The following is a 14,260-nucleotide window of genomic DNA, read 5'->3' as shown; positions in this document are numbered from 1 at the left end:
ATGCAGGGGACACGGGTTTGATCCCTGGTCTGGGAAGATCCCACATGCTGCGGAGCAACTCAGCCTGTGCGCCACGACTACTGAGCCAGCGCTCTAAAGCCCGCAAGCCACAGCTACCGAAGCCCACGTGCCTAGAGCCCGTGCTCCACAACAAGAGAAGCCACCGCTGGCTGCAACTAGACAAAGCACGGGTGCAGCAACAAAGACCCAATGCAGCCAAAAAAGGGGAAAAAAAGTAAGCGATGACATGATAAGTTTTCACCTATAATTTAGGAAGCAGACCTTACCAGTTTTTATTTTCAAAGACCAAAAAGGAAGAAATCATCTTAAAGGATAAAGAGGAAGAAAATTAGATTGGATATAAAAGATTCATAATAACCAAGATGATTAGACTTCAACACAAGTTTCTAAGAAGTCTTCTTCCCTGGAGATTTTTTTAAAAACAGGGTAGGTTCTGTCTCGCCCCCGCTCTTGCCTAGATGACAGATTCAGACATAGATCACAGATGTATTCAATTAGATGAAGGCTTTTTTACAAATGAGAGAAATCTTTGAGCTAGCTCACTTTAAAGAATTGTTATTTTCATTTTAATATTTTTTAAGTAATGAGAGTCTCAGGTTTGTGGTTTAGATGTTTGTGAGTCCTGGCAGGTCCTCCTCAGCCCTGCCCTTGGTACCACTCCAGCCCCAGTGCTACCCGTCGGTGGCCCTGGGCTCTGCACACCCTTCTTAACATGGGAAGGCGTTATCCCTTTCAAAGAAGGGTGTTAAAGATGGATTAGCACCTAACCAAGGCAGCCTCTACGCATAGTTTTTAACGAGCATTAAAAAATAGACGGATTTACTGAGAAATGTGAGCTGTCGTTCTGGAGTCTGTCCCCTGTGGGGAGGAGACGGTTGTTACTGCTGTTTTTTTGTTTTGTTTGAACTCAGAATTTGAAACTAGAATTATTTACAATAAACCTATCAAAACCTAGCCTAAGGGCGGCTGCCTTTTGTCTAAATTCTAGTTGATTATAAAGTATAAAAAAGACATTTCTAAGTGTCTCAAAGCTGATTCTCCTAAATAGTGAAGGATTATGTGAAAGTTTGTGTCAAGCTTAGCAACCTTCCCCCCCACCCCCGCCCCGCCCTCAGCTACAGTGAAAAAGTAAACTTCTGGCCAGACTTTCAGAAGATAAATAGAATTATCATGTCTTAATCAGTGAGATTTAAAATGTACTTGTAAAGAAGCCTGTAAATTCCAACAAGGTGCAGTCACTTCTAGTCATTTTATAATCTTTGACACCACTCTGTGGGACAGGAGCAAGGGTTATGTCTGATTATTCTTTATCTCATGGGGTCGTTGGGAGGAATTAGGGCTAGGAAATTTGGGAAGCGTAGAATGAATTCAGAAGACTTATTTCTTATAATTTCTCTATATACCCTGGTCCCTAGAAAGCTTATCAAAAATAAAAAGAATTTACCAGAAATCCTTTGGGGATAACTTTACTTTCTTTTTCTTTTAGACCTTCACTTGACCCACCCTCTCCTGCCCACCATTCCTTCCTTTCTGACCCAAAGCTACTTGTCTGTGAATTATACTCCAGTCTCTCTCTTAAAGGCACATGTCCCTTCCCAGCATCTGAGATGCCTCTAGGTCTTTCTGATTGTGGGCGTGGGGAGAGGGGATGTTGATAGAGACTAGAGCCTGCGCCACCCACTGCTGCACCCAGACCATGGAGGGGCTGCTAGACATCCTGCCCATGGTTTCTTCCTGAAGCAGGAGCCAGAGGGACATGCTGTGGAGAAACAGCCTCAGAAACTCCTCCACTGCCTCCAGCCTTAGGAAGTAGCCCTGTGGTGGAACCCTGTTACTAGTGATAATAGCACAACCACTGCAGTGACGTGCTTGGCACTGCCCTGTCTTGAGCCCTTACTGAAGACAAGGCTCCATGCTGGGTACATCATAATTGTTACCTCATGTTCATCCTCCCAGCAACCCCATGAGGTAAGTCCTCATTTTTGGCAATAAAGGGTATGAGGCTCAGAAAGGTTAAATAATTTGTGGAAGATCACACAGCAAGTGGCAGAGCCAGGATCCAAGCCCAGGTCTCTGGGGTCCCCCAGACATGGGTTTTTTATTTCCTCTGCTGATTCCTTTCCCTCTCCTGCTGCCCTCTGTGTTCTTGGTTGGCCCCTTCGCCAGGGGCTCTCTGATGCCTAACTCCAGGCATCCAGCTTGCCCTGCTTCTGAGTCAGTCATGCTTCGCTCGGCTGAGCCAGTCTCCCGGTGTGGCATCCAGGAATATGAGGTTAGGAAAGCTCCCCCAGTAATTTGGCACATGATCAGGGCTGAGAACCGCTGCAGTGGAGGAATGCCACCCTTTTCATCCTCAAAAAAAGGAAGGAGATACTCGCCAATGCAAATTTGGGGATTTGAATATAGAATGAGAGTGGGGAATACAGATTGAAAAGAACACGCTTTCCTACTCTGAACATGGCCAGATGATGCTGGCTCTCTTGACATGCTTCATGTCAAGAAAATGGGAGATTATTTTCAAATGATGCCTCCAAGTCAGCAAAGCCGAGTAACTGGTGTATTACTTTGTGGTCCATGCCGGCGAGAATCCATTTGGCCCTGTCAGGATAAAGGGCTATCGTATCAGCCAAGGGTGAAATCTCAGAGACCAGCTTTTTCCCTTGCTTTTGGATGCCTCTTCCACTGCTGTCAGGCTGATGGTGGCCACTGCCACCTCCTGGTGAAGTGACTCAAAACACAACCTCAGGGGTTTTCCCTGGTGGCACAGTGGTTGAGAGTCCGCCTGCTGATGCAGGGGACACAGGTTCGTGCCCGGGTCCGGGAAGATCCCACATGCTGCGGAGCAGCTGGGCCCGTGAGCCATGGCCGCTGAGCCTGCGCGTCCGGAGCCTGTGCTCCGCAGCGGGAGAGGCCACAACAGTGAGAGGCCCGCGTACCGCAAAAAGAAAAAAAAAAAAAGACCCAACCTCAGGACATCCTCAGGTTGTGGTGACTTACCACGCCACAGTGGTCAGTCTCACTGAGCTTCTTCCCCGTTCCTAGATGGGGATGCACTAAGGCAAGGGTTCAGGAGGCTGATTTTCCCGAGCATATCTGTATTTGAGTTAAGATAATCCTCTACTGGCCTTAAAGGATTTCTAAGAATAGCCTTATTTTGCTTGAATTCAAGCAAATGGTTCTATCGTTAAGATGCCTGGCCAGGATCTGTGCCCGAACTCCAGCGAGTGCTGCCCGAAGGAGGGGCTGAGTGCTTGCAGCCATCACCTTTGCTCCCCTAACTAGAGCTGCCCAGAATTCCTCTGCTTAGCAAGCGCAGAAGTCTGACCTGCGAGATAGTTAAGAGAGAGTAGCAGCGAGTCTCTTTCCACCTTCGAGGGAGGGACGCCCCGGGAGATGAGGCCGGTGAGTTGTCTTCCAGCCCTCTGGTCCTTTCATTCCCGTCCTGCTCCACCTCATTCTCTTTACTCCTCACGTTTGCTTTTTTCTGAATTTGTCTTCTGTAGCTATTCTAACAGCCTATATTGATCTTTTTTCAATGTTTAGAATTTGATTGCTTCCAACCAGAACATAGATTTGGGTCTGTTCCCCCAAGCTCCCTGGACTCTTCCTGACCATCTTGCCCCACTCCCCCTTTTTCTTATTCTTCCTCCCCAATCCCACGTAGCCTCTATACCCACCTCTGCGTACATTTTTGTTTGACCATTTTTGTTTGTTGGGGGTGTGTGTGTCTGTCTGTCTGTCTCAACCCCTTTATCCTTTCTCCTCCTCAGTGTGTGGGGTAAAGCAGGAAAAGGGATTAATTTGAGCAGTGGAAAAAGATTGTGTTAAAAATGAGCCACTGATATTAGAAAAATAATTTTAAGTTTAAAGGCCTAACAAATGCATAAAATTGAAATTTAATTGATATAGGCAAGCGATTATGCAAATACTGCTTTTAGTCAGTCATCCCATTTTGGTCAATTACACACTTTTTATAGAACAAACAGCACTTTCTCCAGTGTCTTTAAGATTATTATAAATTCTTTAAAAAAAAAAAAAAACTGAAGAAGTCTTTTTTAGTCTATTTAAAGTTACTGTGGTTGGAAAGGCAATTATGTGCCTCCTGGCAGTTTTAGGAGAGTAGCTGTCCCCAAATGGAGCCTCCAAGAACAGACTGCCAAAGCCCAGAGGGCAATCACTGGTGTGCAAACATCAAAGCCCGGCAGGGGTCTTCAGGGCTCAGCAGTGAGTTGTTCACCCCCAGTAAACGCTGCTTAGTGTTAGAATTTTCTGGAAGTCACTGGCACGGGAAGTTCTGGGTATTGCTGCCAAGATTTGATGTTTGCTGCTTGGGGCTCTGAAGGACACAGTCAGCGTGTGGCTCCACCCCAAGCAGGAATCACAAGATCCCGGCTCTGCTGAACCCACTGGGACGTTCTTTGAAAGGACTCTTGGAGAAAGAGTGAAAGCAGGATTTCATGCATAGATGATATCTGTGTTCATAGACAACTTGAGAAACATTTCATTTAGTGTGTCTCAACTATGATTAAACACACACATATTTGGCCAGCTCTGGTGTACAGAAATGCAGAAGGTGAACCTTACACCCGGTTTTCCCATTCAATGTATTTCCAGCTGCATCTCCACCTGTTCCAGTATAGACTTAGCCTGCCAGGAGAAGGTACAAGAAGCAGCAAGTGAAAGATGTAGCAAGAGTGACTTAGTTTTACCCATTTCCCTGGAGAAGAGCAGGAGGAAAGCCAGAAGTGTGGTGGGGTAACTCAGAAAACTTGCTTAAATGTCCCCGGGGGGTGGGGGGGGGGCGTGTTGCAGAAAAGTAGAGCAAAGGCTTCAAGGGCTAGAAGTCAGCCTGGCCAGCACTGCAGTGCGTGACTCGAGTTTCAAAAGAACACCCTCCCCTGCCTCTTCCCTAATAAAAATGGTAATGGAATAGCCACAGTTCTCCCCAGGATTGGGCAGATGAGGGTAGAACAAAGTCCCATCCCTATCACAGGGATGAGGGGCAGCATAGGTAGGGAAGTGGGGTCAGAAAGACCTTGAATCCATTCCTGCTTTGTCTTTCTCACTGTATGGCTAAGGGCAAATTTGCTTAACCTCCCTGGGCCCTAATTTCCTTGTCTCTAAGATAGATATTTACATACCTCCAGGAGTTTTTGCAAGGATTAAGTGAGGCAATATTAGTAAATTACCAGTTACTATTAGGCTCTTAATAATGGGAGCAGCTATTATTTTTATTCATAAATGTAGGTAAAATTTTCTCCCATTAGATTTGCAAGACAAACATTACATATTTAAAGAATAAATTATACATCCCCTGGAACTCGTCCTTACTGCTAGTGTTCAGATGAATCTGTGCAACTTCAGTTTGCCCACTTGAAAGTCAATGAACTGAAATCCACGTGTCAGACTTGGATGCTGTGGACACTGGGAAAAATGAAAAGCTAGTTCACGGAGACACCCCTGCCCTGTGCTAGCCTGAGACGGGGGAGATTTCTTTTCCACTTACCCCAAGTAAGAAACAGCTTTAAGAAGGTTCGGTCATTCGAACTTCTCTGTTGCCTTCACCCCCCACCCCTCTCTTTCCTACTTCTTCTAACTTTCAAAATACACGGATTAACTGTCCAAGCCATGCTGTTTCTTTTTTCCATCTCAGAAGAACTGTTTCTCATTTTCCTTTAACAAGTCCTCTAGAAGTCCACATTAGAAAGCTCTAGGGAGCAAAAACTTTTAAAGAGCTGAGAATTTTTTCAAAGATCTTTGAATGTTTAAAATGCCATTTTTCCCTCATGAAAACTGTGCTGCTTACCTCAAGAGCGAGGTTATAAGTTAACCCTCACCTCACCATCTGCTCTAGGCTGTCATTTCCCCATGATTCAGAGAGAGACAGTGTTTTGAGCTAAGATGCTAGGCTGGATTTTAAACACTACTTACACTGGTCTCTAACTAAGCTAACTACTCGTTTGGCAGGCACCATTTTTCCAATCAAATCTCTGCATTCAAAGCTGATTTTTCGTTTTCTTTGGGGCTGTGGCATTTTATCAGCACAATAATCAGAAGTTGTGTTAAAAAGCAAAAGCCCTGTTCAACTTTGAGGATAAGAATTAGTCAATATCAAAGCAACAAGAGGGAGGGAGGAAGGATAAAAGATATCTTGGTACCTGAAGCCTTTCCATTATTGGCGCTGGGGAGAGCTGGGACAGATAAAATGGGGAGATGAAAGGAGAGATAGACTGGTGTTGAATAATACTCAAAATAATAGCAGTGTGAGCTTTATTTACATTTTATAAAATATTCTGGCCTTTTCTGCTCTGAAACTTAAAATGACTTGCGTGGAGATGAGGACTTGACTGACACTTAGCCATCGACACATTACATCGGATTCTCTGACTTGTCTTTGCAGGCTAGTTCATGTGCTTTGTTAGAGCTGGTACTGATTTTAAGGGAAGGAGTTGGGTCTTCATTCCATATTCATGAATTCTGAATTCAGGTTAGCGAGCTATTAGAAAACGGGAGAGGCTGTTTCAGCCTAACTCTTGTTGGAGAAATTCTTTGGAGGGATGTAGTGATCCCTCGTGGGATCGTGGATGTAGTGATTAATTATCCTGGGTTTCCAGGACAGTCCCAGCAGAAAAACCTATTCTCGTCAGTGAACCTGCGGTCTCATTTTTAGTTCAACGCAGCCATCTCCACGAAGGGTTTATATCTTGTCTTTGTTCTGCCAGTCTTAGCGCCCCAGTCGGTGTTCCACTTATTTAGGGACGTGTGCTGTGCCCTTTGAGAGCCATCTCCCACCACAGAAACCCATGTGTGTTTGCACTTTCCGTGAGCAGCACCTTTGCAGAGCAAACTGTGTAACCCCATCTGCCGAGGGCATGTGGGGTTCCAAGGAAGGAAAGCTACTCGAGCCAGTTTGAGGTGGAATCAAAACAAATGATTATGAGGGGTTTCTCAAAGTGTTTTCTTAGCTGCAGTACCTCTTTGCTCCATGATATTGTATATGGAACCCTAGCATATGAAATGGGTCACAGCTGAGCTGGGCAGCTAGAACCCACACCTCCAGGCCTCCCCATCCCATCCAGCAGGCCTGGGGACTCCATGAAACTCAGCAGTATGGACCAGAGACAGCGTGAGCACCCAGGCATCTATCTCAGCCCGTTTCCCACTCAGCCAGGCTGGGGACCAGCTTTGCTTGTGGAAATTCTCTCGAGAGGGCCTCTGGCTATTTGTCCCCATGCGTTTCTGGGTGTCAGGAGCAGTCTTTCCCCAGGCGTCATGAATGTACCTTCCTGACTACAGGTCTGTTTGGTTGGGTGGGTTCTCCAAACCCAGCTCTGAACTGTGGTTTGCCGTGGTGTAGCTTCTGGTGCTGGGCTCCTCCTCTGTCTGCGGGGCTTCCGGGTATGGCTGGATGCCGGTGCAGGACAGTGGCAGTGGGCGACGTGTCACTCGGTTCTCTTACCTTAGCCGGATATCTCCTGATCACGTTTTGTTTTGTTCACTAGATGATGATTCAGATCTGTACTCTCCTCGATATTCCTTTTCTGAAGACAGTAAGTGACTTAGAATTTCTTGGCTGTAGGGGAGGAAGGGAGAGTGGTGAACGAGGGAAGACATCTTCCTGTTTTCAGTTTTCATCTGTTTTAAGTCTTTCTTTTAAAACCCACTTTTTCCTTCTCCAGCAAAATCTCCCCTTTCTGTGCCGCGCTCAAAAAGTGAGATGAACTACATTGATGGTGAGAAGGTAGTTAAGAGGTCGGCCACGCTTCCCCTCCCGACCCGCTCTTCCTCGCTAAAATCAAGCCCAGAAAGGTAAGTGCTCTCATCAGCTCTGTGATTTGAGGTTCTCATACACAATCTCTTTCTCTGGGTCAGGCAGCAGACCTGAGTTTGAATCCCTGCTCTGTCACTTATTAGCAGTGACTTGTTTTTTCTGAGTCTCAGTGTTCTCATCTGTAAAATGGGGATATATTTTGCATTCATAGGGATGTTGCAAGGGTAAAACAAGATGCTGCATGTAACATTTCTAGTAGTGCCTGGCTCACAGTATGCACTTAATAATGTTGACGATAATTATCATCCCTTTTTACCTCTTCCCAAGAGAAATCTTAGCCGTAAGATTTGTCATGTGTTTTTATACTCTGTGCATACTGATGGGGCCCATAGCGGAGAATATAATTTTAAAATGAAGCCACGCTTTTTAGTATCTATTTATTTATTCAACACATTATCAAAGCATAAGGCTCGCGTGGTTGTGATGATATCAGTCATCTGTTAATGCCCGCACCGGATGACCCGACTATCTTTTATTGAGTCTTCTGCCCTCTGGAGCAACCTCCTGTGCCATCTGGACTGGTGTCCCATGCGTCTCCCAGCTCCATCTTCCACCACTTCTCAATCCACAAAAAGGCCCTGGCCAAACTGAATTCTTTATTTTTCCTTTAAATACACACTGTTTCACACCTCCAAACTTTTTCCATCTTCATAGACAAATGAACGGCTGTTTTTGAAATCCCACATATACGTAAGTGACATCTGCCTGAGGAATTTGATAATTACTCTGAAAGGAAGGCTGGGTATACCCATAAATCCTTACAAGTGCGTTCATCGAGCACCTACTGGGTACATTCTGTGTGCGGGTTGAACCAGATGCTATGGAGGAATATAAACATACATAAATCATCGTCCCTGCCTTCAAGAAGTTTATAGCCTTGCAGGAAAAACTGAATATAATATCACAGTGCAAAGTGCAATTATGTGCATGTATAAAAATTTTGCAAATAATTTCCAAGGCTTCATGTATCCTCTGAAATCCCTCACTGGATCGGGTTAAGTACTTGTGCCAAAGGCTGCAGTTTTGATGATTACCGGATGGGGTGTGGAATAGGGAAGAAGAACATGGTTATAATAACAAATAACATTTATTGAGTGGTTCCTGGGGTCCTGGCGCTCTGCTAAGTGATTTACATGCTGAGACATACTGTCTCATTTAATCTTTACAGAAACCCCATTTTTCAGATGAGGAAACTAAGGTAGGTAGCGGCAAAGTGCTTGGCCCAGATCAGCTAGCGAGCAAGTGCTGTAGCAGGGCTGGAGCCACAGCTGCCTGGCTCCGGGACCTGCATTCTCTCTCACTGCACTAGCCTGAGTGGGAAGTACAGGCATGTCTGGGGAATGATAAGCTCCTGAGAGCAGAGCAAGGTGAAGGATTTTTCCAGAGCAAGCTTTGCTGCTGCCGCTGCTGCTGCTTCCTTTCTTCTCTTTCTCTTCTCTCTGCTTCCCAGTGTCTGGTTGTGAGCACAGGACACCTCAAGCCTTTTGTGAAGCGAACACAGGGATCTGTTTGTTTGAAGAAGGAAACCAGCACAACTAAATGCTTTGGGCGGAGTCCGATTTTGTGCCTCGGATATAAAAATTCCTTGATTAGACTAGAGTCAGCCAAAGTCTGACCTGTCGGATGCCAATTTTCATGAAAATAGCTCTAATAGGATTTGCTTTCTACAGAAACGACTGGGAGCCCCCAGATAAGAAAGCGGATACAAGAAAATACCGTGCAGAACCCAAAAGCATTTACGAGTATCAGCCGGGCAAGTCCTCCGTTCTGACCAACGAAAAGATGGTAATGTGCATATTAAAGTTCTTTTGTCTCACCCTGCCTGTGTTCTTTAATCCAGATGCACTGTGTGTGCACTTGGATTACATTCTTTCTCCCTTGAAATAGACTTGCTTTGTTTAGAAGACAATGAAAATATGAAGCATTTTTACCCTTTTCATTTTTGCAGGTGTTCACAAAATAAGTCCCAAGAATGCTTTGAAAGAATACTCTCGTTGTGGCTTTGTTGCTCTCTTTGCTCATGGTTTTCACTAATTTTAAATTTCGTAATGTAAGGTGGATTTTGCCACTGTCTTTTTTTAAACATCTAACCATTCGTTTATCAGGCTTATTACTAACTGGACTAAAGTTGGGGTTTCTTAGGTGACTCTTATTTGAACATGCGCAAAGTTTGTAGAAGTTACTAGTACATCATTAAAAGCCAAATAATTAATATGATGATGTGACTTGGGGGAAAAAAAGCCCCCGGCTGTTAGAGTGTGTCTTTTAGGTCTTCCTTTTCTGACAAGTGCAATAGAGAGGACGAATTTCATGTTCAGTCTGGTTTATGGTTCCCTATACAAGTTCGCATCTCCAAGCAATTATCAGTGGGGAAAATGGCCTGTATGGGCATAGCAGACCACCCTGCAAAAGCAGGGGAGAATTTTTACAAACTGATTTGTTTCATATCTGCCGATCACGTTTCCTTTTATTCACCCTTCATTAGAAAAAGCTGGTTTCAGAATTCTGAACATGGTTAAAGGGATCTTCCAAAGCTCTATAAACCCTGCAGCTGTGCCAGCAGGATGGAATTATCATGCTGGGGATTGATTCTTATTAAAATGCTGTTACCACACTGAGTCCAGAATAAGTAGGCCTCTGAAATGAGGGCTCAAATTATTCTCCCTCCACCTCTTTTGCTCTACATGTTTTTAAGGAATAATTGATTTGACTTTTAATAAAAAGGTGACATCTTTAAAAGCACAAAGGGATAAGTAATTTTAATTAGGAAAAAAGGTTCAACAGGTCACAGAAGTGCTTCAGAGTCGTCATTCTTCAGCATTTACTGTGCACCACAGTTATTTTAAGCAAAAAGTTCTGAGAGGAGCGGAGAATTTTGCCTCTGCTCAACCCTGCATTGGAGGTTCTCTCTCTCTTAGACGGTAACAAGTACGAAAGGTAATCCTCCATACAGGTCTTCCTAGAAAGAATGTCACGTCCTTTGGGTATATTCCCGACACTTGAATAACAAGTGGTGGACACACCATCACCTGTCAGTACACTTCAATGATTTTAGAGACTCTGTAGGCCTTTGGGTGCTTTTGTATTGGCAATTTATTATTTATTATTGTTCATAGAAGGTCATTGATTTATTGAAGGCTTGCCCCTTAATTTCTCCTTTGTTTCCTCCTCCTTTCCTTGGTTCCTAATAATTTGACCACTATTCAAAACTAGGAAAAAAAACAGTAACATAGTTTTATTTTTCTCACTGATACCACAATGGCCACAATGTCTTCCATGTCATAGTCCTTGGGATCATTTATATTGTTTTTACAAACCCCGAAAAGTAGCGCACAGTGCCCACGGGGCCCTCTTAGGGGAGTTGCGCTGACCATACACGTGGATTGCCAAGCACCGTCTGGGTGTTCCCACACAGGGAGCCCCCTGGTTGTACCAGGACCTGGGCCAACCCAGTTAGGACGTAACACCAAAGGCTGGCCAGGGAGGAACATCACTGTGCAGCTGTTTTAGTTTCGTGCCTTTCCCTCTATTTAGCGCTGTTCTTCCCAAAGAGTCATTTTTCATTTCAGAGAGAATCTTCATCTTTTCACAGTCTACTCTTCACAGGGGTTGAATTCGTCCTTTATTTTTGAATTTCTTCTCCCGCTATTTTTGCCACATGAGCAGAAACATTGGAATGTGAGTTTCAGTACATGAGTCCTGCCTTTTGGTTTCCAGTGTCGGGTTTACCAGAATTTGAGGAACCCCCTTCCTTCCACAGCCACCACCCCACCACCACACCACCACACACATACACACACACACACACACACACACACACACACACATTTTTGTTGTTGTTAACTGTGAATAAGTATAGTAACTAGAGACAGACAGGTGTAGAATCTAAATGTGCTCTCAGAAATGCACATCTCCTTTTAAGGGGGAAAATCCACTTTTCCCCCCAATTCTTTTCCAGTTGGAGGTGCTCGTGTCTGCTTAAGCCTGGCAATTTAAATTGTGGCCTCACAGGCACATCTCTCTATCTGTTGTTCACACAAAGAGTTGAAGAGTAGGCTGTAAAGGTTGCCTTAGAGCACATCTTGTTCCTGGAGCAAACCCACAGCATCCCAGACAGATAAACACGGTGCTACCTTCAGAATCCCCCCAGGAGATTCAGTCTTGGTGACCTAGTCAGCTGTCTGGCAAACTCACCTGAAGTTCTTCATAACTGTTTGGCCTCCCTCTTATCATAGTATGAGTCCATTTTCTTCTCTTCTGGTCTTGGAATTGGAGACCTGTTGGTCAGTCCCTGCTTTGTCAGAAATGGCTTTTTTCAGGCTGTGTTCCTTTTACTTTCCTCCAAAGTCCCTTATAGAACTGAACTTCAGCTCAATTCAATAAATATATACAATTGACCCTCGAACAACATGGGTTTGAACTGCACAGTTAACTTATACATGGATTCTTTTCAATAGTAAATGCTATAGCCCTACACAGTCGTGGTTGGTTGGATCTGTGGATATAGAGGAACCGTGGCTACAGAGGGCCAACTGTAAATTATACTTGGATTTTTCGATTGCATGCACCCCTAATTGCCCACACTGTTCAAGGGTCTGCTGTATAGAATAACTTTGATGTGCCGAGCTCTGCATTAGATGTTGGAGTTCCTGCTCCCATAGGGGTATAGTAGGAAGGACAGACATTAAAATCGTTATTACAGACACGATATATATTTGAAAGTGTAAAACAAGGGGATTTACCCAACTTGGTTTCTTCCCATTTCACTGTCACCTTGAATTCCTTCCTGACTTTTCAAGTTTGTCACTTGCTCCTGTTTTAGCTTGGTGTCATCCACAAACTAAGCAGGCCCGCCCCCTTCTCATGGGGAGTATGAGAAATGTAAACAGAACTGGACTAGGAATTGCAAGGTCTGAGTTCTGAGTTCGAATTCTGACTCTGCCTTATGTCTTGGGACATCGCTTAACCTTTCTGAACCACAGTGTTTTCATCTATGAAATGAAATTATTATCTGGCCTGCCAGCCTCACTGAAGCATTGAGTGAGAGGATCACGTGTGATAATGTGGGTTAAAGATCTATGACCAGTATAAAGTGCCGTGTAAATGACCGGGCCACATTCAGATTATTTAATTAAAATCTGAAGTTAGTCTCTGGCTCCCGTCCAAGCAGCAAAACTGTCCTTCAGGACAATCAGGTGTTCCTCTCAAGTCACCTGCCTTTTCTGAGGATTTTGCCAAGCTGGGAAGAGATAGCCACCCATAGCAGAGAACTCAGCCTGGCCTTGTGGAATCTGCTTTGCCTGCCAGTACAGAGAGCCTGTTCTGCATCTAGAAGGACGTTTTCTGCCTGTCCGTCCTGTACTTGGATCTGTAGCGGAGTTATAAATGCAGGATCAAATGCTGTGTGGTATTGCCTCTTTCACTTTCCCTCTGGCAGCTCAGAGGGCTGAGGCTGGCTGCTCTGGGTCCAGGCTGGTTGACATACCTCCTGACTCAGTTCTCAGCCCGGCATTAACCTCAGCAGTAAAACAATCTGCAAACAACCTTTGACAATAAAACGGGTTCATTCTTTCAGGACTGAGTACCAGAACATTCAGGCAGTTTCCTGAAAGAGTTGATACTTTTTTTTTTTTAAATGAAAAGAAACTACTCCCAGAGAGCAATTTATAAATAGTCTTTTAAAATAATAAACATGAAATAGGTTTCATGGAACCCCATCATACAAGGATCTAGGGTGTCCCTGTGTCTAAACTGTCTCTCCTGAATAGTGGTGTCTTTGTAGATATTGTGCCTCATTTCACTGAATAAATACAGAATCCATTATTTTACATAATTGCAAAATCCATTGAGAAGGAACACGCATTCTCCAAGATTTAAGCCCTACGCCCCTAAGGACAGTTGGAGGAGGTTTTAATCTGGATTCAAGAGGGCAGACTCTGTTTCAATATATATTTCCCTTTAATTTCAACTAACGTCTATCCAGTTAATTTCTGTTGAAGAAAAGTGCTTTGCCATATTTTCCTCTATTTAAAGCAAAAGTAGAAATAATGGTAAAGATTCTTATAGGAATTTTTGGAAGAGATTGGTAAAGGTCACTAAGGAAGTTTACAGTCATTTCAATAAGCCACAAAAGGCCTGTTAACGGAATGTTAAGAAAAATGTATCCAGGAGGAGCAGCTTTGGGAAGGAGTCACTTGGAGATGCGTCCACAGGATCTGCAGTTTCCTACCTCATGTGTCGTGGCCCTGAGGGCGTGAAGTTTCTTATGATGTTTTCAATCACAGTGGAAAATGTACATTTACTATTTCATATTGTTGTCAGAATATCACCACCTATCTGTTTTGTGACTATCAAGATCTTTTGAAACGTATATACCCGTAGGAATTAAGCCGTGAGCCTCTAACACTT

General features: G+C 44.2%; 1 protein-coding gene across 50 annotated transcripts in view; it reads left to right on the top strand.

Moving 5' to 3' along the window:
* Positions 1-14,260, top strand: part of SORBS1 (sorbin and SH3 domain containing 1) — a 240,759-nt gene that overhangs the window by 168,547 nt on the left and 57,952 nt on the right. For 49 of the 50 annotated variants that reach the window (XM_049696726.1, XM_049696702.1, XM_049696700.1 and 46 more), the window contains 3 exons: positions 7,524-7,571; positions 7,701-7,830; positions 9,523-9,637. In XM_049696726.1, coding sequence (XP_049552683.1) covers positions 7,524-7,571; positions 7,701-7,830; positions 9,523-9,637 — 293 coding nt within the window. The remainder of the gene's footprint in view (positions 1-7,523; positions 7,572-7,700; positions 7,831-9,522; positions 9,638-14,260) is intronic. The other variant, XM_049696696.1, reaches the window with a different exon arrangement.

The sequence above is a fragment of the Orcinus orca genome, chromosome 14 (assembly GCF_937001465.1).
Source record: "Orcinus orca chromosome 14, mOrcOrc1.1, whole genome shotgun sequence".
Classification (NCBI taxonomy): domain Eukaryota; kingdom Metazoa; phylum Chordata; class Mammalia; order Artiodactyla; family Delphinidae; genus Orcinus; species Orcinus orca.
This window is presented reverse-complemented; position numbering and strand designations above follow the sequence as displayed.